Source organism: Hirundo rustica, chromosome 7 (genome assembly GCF_015227805.2).
Source record: "Hirundo rustica isolate bHirRus1 chromosome 7, bHirRus1.pri.v3, whole genome shotgun sequence".
NCBI lineage: Eukaryota > Metazoa > Chordata > Aves > Passeriformes > Hirundinidae > Hirundo > Hirundo rustica.
This window is the reverse complement of record NC_053456.1, coordinates 33,019,019-33,033,983: the sequence shown is the minus strand read 5'-3', so window position 1 is coordinate 33,033,983 and position 14,965 is coordinate 33,019,019. Positions and strand designations below refer to the sequence as shown.

Here is a 14,965-nt window from a genome sequence, read left to right as displayed (position 1 = left end):
GACTCAATATTACAGTATGTAGGCAATTGTTATTGCACACAGAGCTTGTATTTCTCTTCTGAATCACACAGCCATTAAATCACACATTTAACAGCAAGAAGAACCACACATTTCAGCTGGTAACTTCTCAAAATAATCTCTACTTTCCTAAGAGAATTATCAAAAAGATTTCATTTACAATAAGAACCTGCACACCTTGCTTCCCCAAAAAATCAAGCAATGAACATACTGTAAGCACTCTTACTTTATTCTCCAGAGCATTCTGCAGCTCATGCTGAAGTCTCTTCATCTGGTCATTCAAGTGATCAATTTCTTGATTCTTTTCTTCAAGCAGTGCTTGTGGGAATGACAAAGCTGAGGAATCACTAATACCCAGGTCCTGGCTTTGCTTCACATGAAGTTTTGTTAGATCCTCCTGACCAGAAAAAGCAAAAATCCCATTAGAAAGGACCGACTTTCTCTCTCAACCTAATGGCAGAGCAGAACCAGGAGCTTTATTTAAACATTCTCTTCTTTACTAACATGGTGAAGAGCTCAAGAACATAATTACAGCTTCTTCAGGTTTGCACCACTGTATTAGACTGCCCCAACCCAGAAAATAACCTCAGCTTTTGATTTAAATCAAACCACTGTAGAAGACAATACTACAAGCATGAATCTAGAGTATTGGGAGTCTTTGGTTCTACGATAATTCGCGTTGGCCTCGTAAAGGTAATGCAACATTCTGATGGCAAGAGAAACACCCCAAATATCTGTTTACAACATCATGAGATGAAGACCTCAACACTCAAGAAAAGCAGGTCTGTGACATTTTAGGCAGTGCATTAGTGCTAGAGGAACCTACCTGCAGGTGTGCATTCTCTGCCTGAAGCTGGATGATATTGGAAGTACTTAAGTTTTTTTGAATCTCTAACTGCAAGTTCAGCTGCAATATCTCCTCATCTTTCTTGCTCAAGTTATCTTTATATTGTTCTACTTGGTCTAGCAAGCTCGCAATCTAAAAAAAAATAAATATGCATAGTTGTTTCATTTAAGTCCTCTAAGATAAAACTTCATTCATCATATTATTTAATGGCAAGAAGTAGCTTCAGCAAATTCAGGGATTTAAACTCTAATCAACCTGCATTAATAAAACACCTGAGACACAAAAAGAAAGTGAGAAGCTTGTGTTCCAGCTCCTCATCTGCAAAACCAAAGTACTGCAAAGGTGGGTTTCTGTTTTCTTTTTTAAAGATCTACCTGCACACAAAGGATCCATTAATCTGTATTGTAAGTAATCAAAAGCCTTGACTGATGTCATTTGATGTAACAGTATGAGACATTATTAGCATCTGATGTGCAACAATGACAGGCAGTCAAAATAAATACCATCCTTCTCCTCCCAGAAGCCAGAAAGGAGCCTTGCAGTGCCAATCCCAGTAACACAGAAAACAAAGAGATGATTCAATAACCACACTTTTCTCTGCACTGTGATGTTGCCATCCACTGTTTTTATCATCTCTTGCTTTAATGGGTAGCAAGGTACAGTGACTTTGGGAATTATTCTTGAAATCAGATTTGATAAGAGAAATGGAAATTCCGTCTTTAAGAAATTAATTTTTATTTTCTTGTACTGCTCTTGACTGAAGGATCCTGTTGTGCTCCTGTTTTTCTTCTTTACACATCCTTCACTGGACTATGTTTCTCTATCACTGATATTATAATAATTATAATAATGATGTAATAACAATATAAACATACAGTGGGGTTGTGTATGCATTTATACATGTAAATAAATCCAGTTAGAGTTCCAGATACTAGTAGTGAGCAATTTCTCTGTGTTTCTTCTTAGCTTGACACAAAAACCTACCACAAACATTCTCTCAAAACACATTAAATTACACCATTATGGGTAATTGCCCTTTCTGGTCTTAAAAGAATTCTCTCTCACTCTCTAACAAAACCTTATCTACCTACTTCAACTTTGGAAGGAAAGGAAAATCAGTTTGAGACTGATCAGTGTCAGTTGTCAAGTTAGACGAATCATCACAAGGCAGCTTCCAGCATGAAGGGAGATGGACACAGAACAAAGCAAGAAAAAGGAAGGTTAGTGGAGGCCAAAGCAACTCAAAGTCTGTAGAACCCTCCCAAAGCTCTCACCTCTCTCTCCTTGGCCTGAAGAGCCTCCTGCTCAGCCTGTAGCTGCTCCTTCAGCACTGGGGCAGAACTGCCGTCCACTGGCACTCGGTGCCTTGCTTCATCCAGTTTAGACTGCAGGGCAGAGATCTGGATCAGGTTATTGTACTGCTGCTGCTGCAATGCCTCTTTATCCTGAAAAATTATTATTTTTTTAAATGTTAGAATTCATTGCGGTCAATATACAAACCTACTTAGCCAGAACAATCCTGCTGAAACACTTCATTGACCCTGACACACCCAGTACAAGAAGAAAAGTACATAATCTCACTGGCCTATAAAGAAATCGGAATTCAAAATGTTTTTAGCTCATTAAACTTTTCAACCCTTTATTTTTTGTAATCCAAGTTCACCAACTTCTGAAAATTTAGCATTCAGTGATAAATTATATTTTCTCAGTTACACACAGCATTTTATATATTTAAGAACATAACATCTTGTTCTTGTAGCCATTTCCAACTTCATTATGACACCATATATGTGCCAAACAAAATTTGATAGATGGACACAATTTAAGAAATGAGGAGTTGTGAGAAGATCAAAACCTAGTCACAAATACATCAAGTTCAGTCAGAATGTGATAAAGCAGCACTAAGTTTGTCCAACCTGTGATCTCCCAAGCTACCACAGCTTATTTTATTTTAAAAATATTGGGTTTTGATCCTCCTTCTCTCACAGTCCTTCTCAGGAGCTGGGTCAGTCCAAGGAGGAAAGGTTCACTTGGGAATTGTCCAAAAAATAAGCATACATATCTGTACTTAATGCAATAAAGGAAGGCTTGACAAGAAACCTAAGGCAGTAGTTGCCTCTGCTGTTCAACACTTACTCCACCCATAGCGTAATGCACATATCTTTAAAAGGTTATTTTAGACTCATTGTACGATTTATAAAAAATTACGTAAATTTAAACATTTTTTCTCTAGTTCAAGAGATCTAAGACTCAGAGCACATGGCTAGCTAGCATCTCCTGATTGTAAACCAAGAGTGGTAGCAATTAAAAAAAATAAAAATAAATTGCAAAGTTAATGCTGTATCACAGTATCAAAAGGCAAGGGAAAACCAGAAATTCTTCTTGCCCTCGCATGAAACCTGTGATATCAACCAGCCTTCTCTGGCAGCCCCTCAGGAAAGAACACACATAAAACCCCAAGCAACAGCAGAGGTTTTTTTTGTTGTTGTTTTTAATCGACTAAAAATGTTACCCAAACCACACTGATCACTGACCAAAACCCTTCAGCAGCCACGTGCAATCCAGACTACTGCAGAAGAGGGCTGCCTTAGCCCCAGCGTCGCTGCCTTTCCTGGACAGCAAAGCTGCAAGTGTGCAGCGTCAGCACAGCTCTGCACACCAGAGTTCAGCTCCTCCTGCCATTCTCCAGCTGCCATGCCCTGAGACTGCTACAGCGACCCAGCAAAATCAAGTGGCAAACGAGGCAAAAATCAGGGCTTTATATAATGCACCTTCACTGCAAAACTTTCTGGGTGCTCATTCACGTGTACTCTAACGCGGTGTCTTCTTCCACGAATCCCAAAATCCACAGGAGAGCAGACTCCGTAAGTCAGCCCCACTTTTTAGATCTCAGGCAGAAGGATGAGCGATCCTCCCGCCACAATCCCATCCAGGAGCTTCAGTGTTAAATATCAGCGAGCTGAAGCACTGAAAGGAGCTGGAGCAGGATAGAACAAACACCTGCTCCATGCACATCAGCAGGGCACATGAATCTGTTAGCTGTCACTTGGCTCAGTACTCCTCACAAACTGTTCTGTATTCAAGACATCGTATTTCCAGACCTGTTCCTTATTTCTCCATCACCTGCAATACACATATTTTTCATATGTTGGAATTTGGGGGACAATAAAACTCTCCAATTACCATTCACATCAAGTGTGCTTTTATAGAAAAATGCCGTGGCATGTAATTGTTCCTAGAGCTCCACTGGAACTTATTTACTGCACAAAATTGCTTCAAGACAAGCTATTACTATGCTTTCAGGTGGCAAATTGAATAGTACAGCCTTGTTTAGATTGGATGAATTAGTGTCTGGGGGGAAAAAAGAGAAAAAGCAAACTCGAGAGTGTCTTGAATTTGGCTTATTTAAGATATTTACAAAACACCAGTTGATGGGGACATTTACACAACCAAAAGAATATTCTGAATTCACATGGATAAAGAAAGCCTGTTTAACAGCAAGCCAAGATTCCAGAGAAAAGAGCAGCTTGCCAACAGCAAACACAACACAGTCTCCATCCACTCCAATGCAAACAGAAAGTAAATGGGCATGGGTTTCATATGATTGGATAAAACCACAGAAAAAATTAAGCTTGGAAAGGTTTTTAGAGTTCTCTGACTTGAAGCACAACCAAGTCACCTCTGCTCAGGCAATTCTCTTGTACTGCTCTTGAAAGAATTGTGTACAATTGACTAAAGGATCACTCTTGTTTTTCTTCTTTACTCATCCTTAACTGGACTATGTTTCTGTATCACTGATATAATAATTATGTAATAACAACTTAAATATACAGTGGGATTGATAAATGTGTATGCATTGATCCATGTAAATCCAATAGGAGTTACAGATATTGTGAGCAATTTCTCTGTGTTTCTTCTTAGCTTGACACAAAAACTCACCACAAACATTCTCTCAAAACACATTAAATTACACCATTAGGGGTAATTGCCCTTTCTGGTCTTAAAAGAATTAAGAATCTTTCACTATCAAACAAAAACTTATCTACCTATTTCAACTTTGGGAGGAAAGGAAAATCAGTTTACAACTAATACTGGTCAGTCTCCAAGTTACATTATCTTCCAGTCAGAGACACCACTGCCACTCCTGGCTTCCTCTGAGGAGTGGCTGCCCCCAGTGTGACCGTTTCCCCCTTCCATTTAACCAGAATTTCCCTTCTTTATACTCATATCTTCCCATCCTTTCATTTGCACCTTCTAGTCTGACTCCACCCTCTCATAACCTCCTCTTAAGCGACTGCAGGCAACAAGACCTCCACAAAGCTTTCAAAAATATTCCACCAAAGAAAATTATTGGGAGGGCACTGAACATTTCATTTCAGATGGTAGAAAAAGTTACTCAGATGTTTGGTAACTTTTGCTAAATGGATTGTAATTCTTAACTTTAGGCTGTGATTAACTCGGTAGTAGTAACAAAGTATTAGAAGTTTTGGGCTATGGCAGATAGATCTGGCTTCAAAGACATGGAGCAAGAAGGGCCACAGATTAAGATAACTTGATTTTAAACACAGGTACTTATTGAAGACCCTCAATGTTTGATATTCAGTAGCACACCACCTTTTTAGAAGCTTCCAGACAAGCACAAGAGCAGCTCTGAAGCAGCAAACATGACAACAGTCAAAAGCAGCCTCCATAGGACTTTGAGTAAGTTGTACTTAAGCCTTGTAAGTAATATATAAATACATACTACTTACAAGTAGTACATAAGTCTATAATGGACTTAGAGTTTGTAGAACCAGAGATTATTTAAAACTCTGGCTGTGATATGTGCCATTAATACAACAGTTTGGCTCACCCCTGGGTGCCAGACAGCGTTGCAAACGCTACTGACAACCCCCCAAAAGCCACTGTCATGTAATGCCAACTCCATTTAAGTAAGGATTTAAAAATGACCTGTTTCAGTTCATTTTCCACTTTCTTCATTTTCTGCAGCTGTTGTTCCAAGTTGTGTACAGTCTTTGAGACCTCAGCACCACTGAGCTTCAGCTCTTGGATCTGTGCCACCAATTTTTCTATCTCTTCATCACGAGCTGCAATTTCTTGGTGTTTTCGCTCCTTTTCTAGTAACAGTTTATTATAGTCATCCATCTTCTCTTTTATTTCTGCTTGCAAAGATTCTACCTACACAGAAATCACAGTATACAGATATTCAGGCAATATGAACGAATTTCCTGCCAGTTGAAAGCAAGAGTAAAATCACATTAAAGCAGGTTTTACTATGGATTAAAGTGGTGCTAAAATCCCAGGTGAAAATAAAACTAAGTATGCATAGAAAGTATGAAGAAGTTAGCTTCCTGAAATCTTGTTTTCCAAATGCAGCAGCTCTTAGATACAGGTTTGATTACTCTCTCAACATCTGCAGTACGCTCAAAGTACTAGATGAAGGTATACTCTCAAAAGAGACTTTTGGTGATGGGCTTAGTTGGTTCTGAGATTAAAACCCCACCAAGACACTACATGAGTTATTAATAATTGCATTGGATTTATTTCTGTAACCTCAGAACCCTCTTCCAAAATTCCAGTTTAAGGAAGATAGCAAGAAGCATAAATATTTAATCAGAGAGATTCCCAGGAGTCAATATAGGACAGGTATTTTGCTTTCCAAAAATCTTTGGAAATAGATATTTAAGATATTTAAATATTCAAATAGTTAAATATGAAGAGGATACCAATTTTAAATTTTAGCTGCAGGAAAACAGTCATTCATTCATCCCAGTAATCAAGGTGAAGGCAAGGCTAGGAGCTTTGGTGTGACAGACTACGTCAGGGTGTGATAAAGTCATTTAGCATGGTGAAAGCAAGACCAGGCAGGAAAGCAGTGGGACTGGAGAAGTAATTTGGTCAATACCCACGAGCAAGGAAGATGGGATTTTACAAAATAAATCCTTTGTTCATCAAAAAGTGCCTGAATTAATGTAAATCCCACTTCGACATTATGAAATAAAAATTCTTTACATTAACATAGATCTTTACATCTTTGAAGTATTGTGCAGATTATTACTAAAGCACGAAAACACACTTGAGCAAACAGAGAAGTCAAATTATTAAGCAGGGAGAGTGTAGGAGACCGGTCAAGAAACCCAAAATTTATGAACATTTTCAAGTGCTTACAGGCACAAGCATTTCCTTGATTGTGTACGTATCTTACTCCCTTCTCATCTCACCAGCAACTAACCACTGCTAACCATGACACAGGTCTTAGAGTAAAGCTTTTGGGTAGAGAAAAATCTTCTAGAAGTCTCATCTTTCTAATGCTATAAAATTTTGGCATCAGAATCCCCAAACGATGCCACTTCAGACATAAAAAGCGTGTTTTTAACACCACGTTGCTAGAAACCTGGTGCTGCAGTCCTGTAGCTAAGAAAACACTTCCACCTAACCTCCTCTCTCACAGTGCACACTGCAGCTCCCAAGAACCAGTCAGCACTCTTTTCACAAAATAACCCCACTTACACATACCATGTACCTAGTAAAACACCAGAGGGGGAAACTTGTTATAACTGCTACGTGTAGAAATCAGGAGTTCGCTTGAGCTGCTTTGGTTTGCAGTAAGTTAAGCACTTACTGATGTTACGGCTGCATTAAACAACTGAACAAATATGACATTTCCTGGCACAGAATGCCTGCATACCTCACCCTACCCACAAATGCCACTTGCTTAGTTACCACCCTTGTGTGTTTTTCTCCAAGTTAGCTTTCGTCCTTTCTGAGAGAGGTTGCAAAGCTACGGTGTTAATTTTTTCAGCTATGCCTTCCAGCACGGCAAAGTTCCTTCACTGGAAATTCATTCATATCAAAGATAAGGATGTATACCTCTAACACTGAGGTACACAATTCCACAACTGTACATAAATAGATGGAAATGAAATTAACTACTTTACAAATTTTGATAAGAGACAGGCCGCGAACAAAAGCTGACAGCTAAGGCACAGTTTTATCATCGCCATTCCAGTATCTTTGCTTCATGCTCCAAAAATCAAGTTCTCCTTTTACACCAAAAGGCTGTTTCAGTGAATAACTGCCTGTAACACCTCTGAGCAATAAGCCATGAGAGCTGAGAACTTATGTACAAGAAATTAAATCGAAAGCAGTTCTTCACTCCCTGCAAGAATTCTGCCACCCTAAACCCTGTATCCTTAGCTCCAAGTCTTGCTGCGTCATGCCTTGATATATCAAGAAGAGGAAAAAAGCTAAAGCATATCTAGAAGGCATTGAAAGGAAAAGGAAAGAAAAGTTAAGAGACATTCATGCTGTTTTCCATACCTGTAGAATCAATTCATAGTTCTGTATAATGTTCATTTATGTGAAAAAACCACAACCAATCAAAAGGAAAAAAAAAAGGCAAAAGTTAATCTTTGAAGCCAAGCATCAAACAAACGAAAATGTGTAAACAAGGACTCATTTATAAACTTAAATAGGATGAGGCATGCAGACAAAGGACATCTCTATTACAATTGTTTAGGTGGAAAACACATTTAAAACCCAGAAATAATTTCTCAGATGCACTTTTTGGAGCGGAGTGTCTGTAGTGTTGTCCTCCTTGGTTCATTTAAACCAGACCCAGAGGCTCCTTTAAACCAGACTCAGAAACTTTACTGTAAAGCACATGCAACAATTCTTCCCATTTTCATAACAAATAATGTAAGTGCACCCTCATTGCCTAAGCATAGTTCAATCAGCTGGGGAAAAAATCTGCTCTCTGAGGAAAGAAAGTCTCCCAAGAGCCAGAGCCCCAAGAACATCCAGTTTTGGTATTTAATTGTAAAAACAAACTCCATTGGCCATCAAGTCTGATTTTACTCACCCTCTGCTCTCTGGACTGTCCTGAAGTCTGTGATTTTGCTGACAGTTTTAATTGCTCTTCCAATTTCTGAATCTCCTGCTGAAAATCATCGCGTTCATGTTCCCTTTCTATGGCTTGTTCCTGTAAACCCAGCCAGAGAGAATCAAAATATTTTTGAAGATTTCATTACAATCTTGAGTACAAGAACAATTGGGGCTTGTTTTTGTGGTGAAGAAACTGTTAATTAAAAAAAATTAACTAATTATTAATAATTAATCAGGACTACCTTCTAGTAGTCCTGAAGTCAAATATAGTTACAGGGAAATTAAAAAAAAGAAAAAGCACCTTTTTGACTGCCAAATACATATAAACCACAATCATCGTTTAATAAAAAGGAAAAATTATTCTGCAATACTACAAAACCTGTATTGAACATTTAACTTTTTTATTCTTTCATGAGACTAGAACGCCATGGTCTTAATATCAACTAAAACTGAAAAGAGTTTTGGGAACCACGTCCCAAGTCTCAAACCAGGATGAGAATTCATCACCTCCAAACTCACGGAAATGCGGTCTCTTACTCACATCCATGAATTGCCGCTGGTTTTTAAGCTGTTTTTCAAGAACTTCAATTTGCTGTTTTAATTCAGCAACCTCCAGTAACTTTGTAGCCAGGTCTTGGTTACTGTGCAGCTGCTCTTCCAGCTCCACCTCCAAAACCTTCATCTGAGAGCGGAAGTTGGAATGGTCCTTTTCTGCCTGACACTGAAGCTCAAGTTTCTCCTTTGACAAAAATTCTACTTCCTTGAGTAGACCTGAGCAAGAACACAAAATAAAAGCTGTCAGTGAATGGTACAAAAGTCAAATGTTTCAGATGAGGTTAAATTTGGGTATTTTGGACAGCATCAAAACAAAGAAAAATATTTATTCCTGAGGTGGGCTGTAGGAGACATCCCATACTGCTCTACCCTGAATCTTTGCCACCCTCCTGTCCCAAGTCTCTCCTTAATCAAGCCATTCAATACAGAATTCTCAGTTCAACTCTCATGCCAAGATCCTCCTTAGCCATGCAATGTCCAGTCCTGGGCCAGGTTCTCCCTTACTCCTGCCTTGTGCCACGACCACTGGTGCCCAGCCTGACCCTGAGGCCAGCTGCTATGAAAATACAAAGTTACTGTCTTTCTCTGAACCTGAATGGGGATTAAAACCCAGGGAAAAATCATGCTGACAGAAAATCAGTCCAGTTCTGAGGTCACAAAGGGAAGAGAACACCTGAGGAAAAAAGATGGCACATATTTTCCCTTATGCAGACTGCAAAAGAAATACCAAAAGGGGAGGTGTACGTAGCTCAAATTATTTAAGTTATCAGGAGTTAATTTACAGCTACAAACTGCATTTTTAATCAGTTGGATGCACTGAATACACCGTTTAGGAGACCAAAACTGAAGACTCTACTGTGAACACTTTTGGAGAAAAGCTACTTTCATGTGAATATAGTTAGCAACCTGAGCATGAAAAGAAGCCTGCCTATTTTGTATCAAAGCAAGATCCTGCAAGAGCTCATGATTTTACTTTTCAAATGTTCCATTATTCACCTCAAATGTTTTTGGTCATCGGTTAAAGGTAAGTTTGTGAACCAACAAGGACCTTAAGAAATCATCCAGCCCGATTTCCAGAATGAACAATCTCCTTTTTGAAGTATGACCAATTGAAAGCATGAGATTTCTGACCAATGTCATTGCAAGCTGCTCTTACAAATCTTTGCTACCACAGCCTACCTAAAACATTTTTTCAAGGGCTTAATTACCCACAGATATTTAATGACATTTCTAGACCCTTGATAATCAGCAAAAAACAATGAAAATTTCCATGTTCATGTATAAAAAGATAAGCGTGACAGGCTTGGAATAATGCAACAACATTTACACTGCACATTGGGGAAAATGTCACCACAGGATAATGGGAAACAATGTGAAAGAGTCTGAATTCTCTGGCTCTGGAAATCAAAAAAAGCCAAAGAGAACCAAGGAAAGTTGGGGATGAAACCATGGAGTACATGAGCTCTCGAGCTCCACAGCAGCCCTGTTGTGGATTACAGCTACACCCCAACAACATTCACTCCAAGCACTAATTACAGCCTGTGTAACAACCACAGTGCAAGCACCGTGCCACACTCTCTACTTTTTATTTTATTTTTAAATAACCACAAGTTCATTTGGTTGTGGCCGTAACTCAGGCTCTGGCAGAATGCATGAAGTGAAGATTCTCCCCTAATTTCTCTCCCAATCCCCCTGGAGCTGTATTGTAGATATCATGTATTAGATGTACCTTGTGATGCAACAGGAAAAACCACAAAACCCAACAACAGTCTGAATTCCACTAGGACACTCAATCCTGGCCAGAGCTGCGTGACAGAGAATATCCTTTGTCAAGAGCTGCATTTTGCCAAGCAGGAGGTGGGAATAATGTGAATAAAATAGCACATTATGTTTTATTAAATACATAGTGCAGGGAGGAGGGTAAGGTCAGGTGCTAGAGATAACTGGGCATCCAAAGGAAGGTCATGGATTTAGATTGACCCTGAGAGAAAAGAACTGGTATTTGGAAAAGCAAGCACAAGAATTTTGTCTCCTATTTCCTAAGAAACATGGCTGATGGCTTCTTTTTTAGCTTCCAGAGGAACACTTGTGAGGAACAAAATACTGATTAGGTAACACTGACCTAGACAGTCACAGTCACCTCCTCAGATAGAAATGTAAATTAATTGAAAAATTGATTTTAGGCAAACAGATTTCACCTGGAATCAGCAGTATTTCATAGAAAGCAGGTATCAAATTTTGGAAACCTCTAAGCACAATTTTTTTTTTTAAGCACATTTCCAAGTGTATAAATAGAATTTCAAGCAACACACCAGCTCACAGAACTCTTTGTAGAGACAAACCTATTTTATTAATGCTACTTCACACCATGCAGTCCCCCTTCAGAAAGGCCCCAGCACGCTCCTTCCCACTCCCACCATCATTAGCAACTGCCAAGCTCCATTCCAAGAGAGTTTTAATTAGCAAGGCCATTCTACTCACATTAGTGCTCCACATGAAAAACAGGAGGAGATGTCAGCTTTTCAAGGAATAAGCCCACGTCAATCAACTCCAAACAATATGATTTCTATTTATCATGTCTTCCACACACTACAAACTATTTCAAACCCGAGGAAGAGTACTACAGAGAGCTGGGGTGATGGAAAGGGGATGGGTTTCAGGACTTGGCCGTTGCAGCAAAAGTCACTGCTCAAGTTCTAAGGAGCTGCTGGGAGAATGTCAATCCCAAAATACCCCACAACCAACTCGGATCTACATTCCCTCTCATTCAGAGGGCAGCAGCAAATTTCAGGACAGTGAGATGGCTACTAAAAATAGGTTAAATTAAAAATAGAGTTTGAGGGAGATCTGAATAGACAGAAGGAATAAAGATACAGTAATGGGTAAGAAAGCTCAGTGCAGCTTTTTGACTCTAACAGGAATTTACCTACATAACTTTTTATTCACCTGCGGGATTTGGTTTACTCAGCTCACACTCTCTGGGGAAAAGAAAAAGTCCAGAAATGAGAAACAGTGAATATGCAAGAATCTATGAATATATATATAAATAAAATTAATGTAAAAAACAATAGGAGAATTATATTTTGAGTAGACCACAGAACAATCATGGCAACTAGGAATTTATCAGATCTAAATGTCAGACACTCAGGAGTTAAATATGCAAACTTTAGTTCAGGGGGGAAAAAAAATTCCTGTTTCAATTTGGCATCTACAAATTTGACCATAGCACTTGACTTCCAAAATTAGTGTATAACCCTATGGATCTTTCCTGCTTATTTCTGGTTTCCTCTTTCATTCCTTTACTAGCCTTCCCTCCCATTCTGCTTTCCTTTTTTCTGACCTATCAATCCATTCAATTATATTTCTCTCCTCTCCCTTAGACATCCTTCAGTTCTTGCTGTACTTTTTTTAGCTCACAGTTTTATGTCACCCCAAATAGTTTTTGTTTTCCTTCCCTTCTTTAACTTCATTTACTCATTTTCACAGCACACTTTGTATCACAAGAAGCTCACAGCCAGCTTCCAACCCATTCCAACCTCTCCAAAAAAAACCAAAAATGAAGCTGGCAAATACAAAGACAATGGCAGAATGCACTTTAAGCCTGATGGCAGCAAAACATCTTTTTCGCTTCAAATATTCATTATTGAATTGAATATTCCTAATTTTGCATCACAGAAAGGATAGCTTTTTTTGGCCAAGATACTTATAAACCTGTCAGGCCTAATTATTAAGTACCATTCCTCATTGTTAAATCAAAATAAGTTATCAGTTCATTCACTCAGCGTTACAGCAACACAGCAAGAAAAAACTCCACACCGGTCATTACAAACCTGACCCTTCCTTTTGTGCTACATTAGCAGCAGGTGTTCCTAGAAATCAAAACAGACACATGTACAAGACCAATAAGAGCACTGTGATCCATTTCATCTTCTAAACCACCAAAAAACGTGCGTGGAATACAGATAGTGCCGACCTTTTTAGGCATTGTCATCTTTATTGTGGCACAAAGCTCCTGATGACCTCGAGCCAAGTCTGTAGAGCTTGCTGCCTTTACAGGAAGATGCTCTCACCTGCTGAGGTGCTCGTTAGGTCATCAAGCCAAACTCTGATCCATGACAGGACGACAGTGCAATGTGCCCTGACTGGAGACAACTTTGTTTTGTGCTAAGAGTGCTCTGCCCTCTACCCACCAAGAATTGCTTGCTCCTGTGTTAGCTCCTGGAAGCGTTCCCGCATGTTCTCCAGCTCCACAATGAGACAACGCTCAGATTCCTCTTTCAGGTTTAAGGCCTCTTCTAATGCAGCTTTTTCTGCAACGTAGCCTTCGATAATGCCTGGAAGCCAAGTCAGAATGCAAATAAAACCAAATACCAGCACATCCATTGGGAAAAAGCAGCTTGAAAACACAAGTAAACAGTTTTTGCCAGACAATGGAAGGGGACATAAAAAGGAAGAAGTAAAAGATGATTTATGTTTATTCTGTAGCTAGGTTTTTGAAGTACCTTAAGGAATAAAATGTACCAGTTAATGTATTCTAAGATTATCAAGATTTTATGAGGCTGACACATCACAAAATCTATAGAATTCAAATGGGGATCATTAAGCTTTGATGACCTGGGATGAGCTTACAACACATCTCTGATATTTGAATAAACAGAATCTCCAGAAAGCGAGATCAAATGTTAGATTTAGAGCCCAAGAAATCCAGAAACGCAGAAATCCCATCCGAGCTACTGGGAGGAACAAGCTGTGAGTAAATGACACTGCAATCTCAGCTTCCTCCCCTTACCCTCAGCCTTATGAAGCTCTAGTGCCAGCTGGTTCTTGGCCTCACTCTCCTCACTGAGGCACTCCATCAGCTCCTGGTGCTGGCTCACCACCTGGGCCGTCTCCCGATTGCGACGGCTGAACTCCTCCTGGAACTGAGCGTGGTTCTCATGCATCTTCTCCAGCTGCAAGTGAACAATTTCCCCAGCATCACACCTCGGATGCACACGCAATGCAATAATATCGCAGACGTTTCAACCAAAATCTTCCCAATTTTTTTAATAACGTTTTTGCATTAAGGTCCAAGTTTTGAAGTTTCATTTTAGTACTAAGCTGACTTTGCTCAAAACCTCTGGACACTCTGGTGAATCCCTGTACTTGCACACCAGTATTTTTGCCACAAGTCTTGCTTACAAACATAAGTTTCTTTACTGTGCATAAAAAGAAAAACCTCCCTATTGGCTAAACTGCTTAGCTTGACACTTCCTGAGCACTTGAGATTCAAAGCATCCTTACACTTGAATTCCTCAAGAGATTCAGTCATGTCTAATAGACATGATATTCAAGTCCATATATCACCAGGTTTCCAAGGTACACCTCCAGTAAGCAAAGTATGCTGGATCACAGCTGATGAGGAGCCAGATCTGCCATGGCTTGGGCAAGTGCTTTAACCACAAGTTAGCTATGTCTCAGTGGAACCATCAGTACCTAACAGTGAATTTATGCACTTCATTCTAGGAGGGATGTTTGAAGATGGTGAATATACATTTCACACAGACACATATCTCTAGGTCTCACAAAATACCTGATGAATAGATTAATTTCAGACATGTTTTGCCCCTTCACGTCTTCTCTTCAATTAGGGACTTCCTTACCCAGCAAACTAATTACTGT

At 39.3% G+C, this 14,965-nt stretch overlaps 1 protein-coding gene across 5 annotated transcripts in view; it reads right to left on the bottom strand.

Annotated features, from left to right (window-relative positions):
• The window catches only part of PCNT (pericentrin), a 71,925-nt gene that overhangs the window by 23,058 nt on the left and 33,902 nt on the right, over positions 1 to 14,965 (bottom strand). For 2 of the 5 annotated variants that reach the window (XM_040069101.1, XM_040069115.1), the window contains exons 28-36: positions 14,094 to 14,256; positions 13,495 to 13,638; positions 9,291 to 9,520; positions 8,727 to 8,846; positions 8,186 to 8,206; positions 5,816 to 6,043; positions 2,140 to 2,310; positions 845 to 997; positions 245 to 415 (exon numbers count right to left, since the gene is read on the bottom strand). In XM_040069101.1, coding sequence (XP_039925035.1) covers positions 245 to 415; positions 845 to 997; positions 2,140 to 2,310; positions 5,816 to 6,043; positions 8,186 to 8,206; positions 8,727 to 8,846; positions 9,291 to 9,520; positions 13,495 to 13,638; positions 14,094 to 14,256 — 1,401 coding nt within the window. Of the gene's footprint in view, positions 1 to 244; positions 416 to 844; positions 998 to 2,139; positions 2,311 to 5,815; positions 6,044 to 8,185; positions 8,207 to 8,726; positions 8,847 to 9,290; positions 9,521 to 13,134; positions 13,174 to 13,494; positions 13,639 to 14,093; positions 14,257 to 14,965 lie in introns of all 5 variants that reach the window. The other 3 variants (XM_058421287.1, XM_040069116.1, XM_058421286.1) reach the window with 2 other exon arrangements.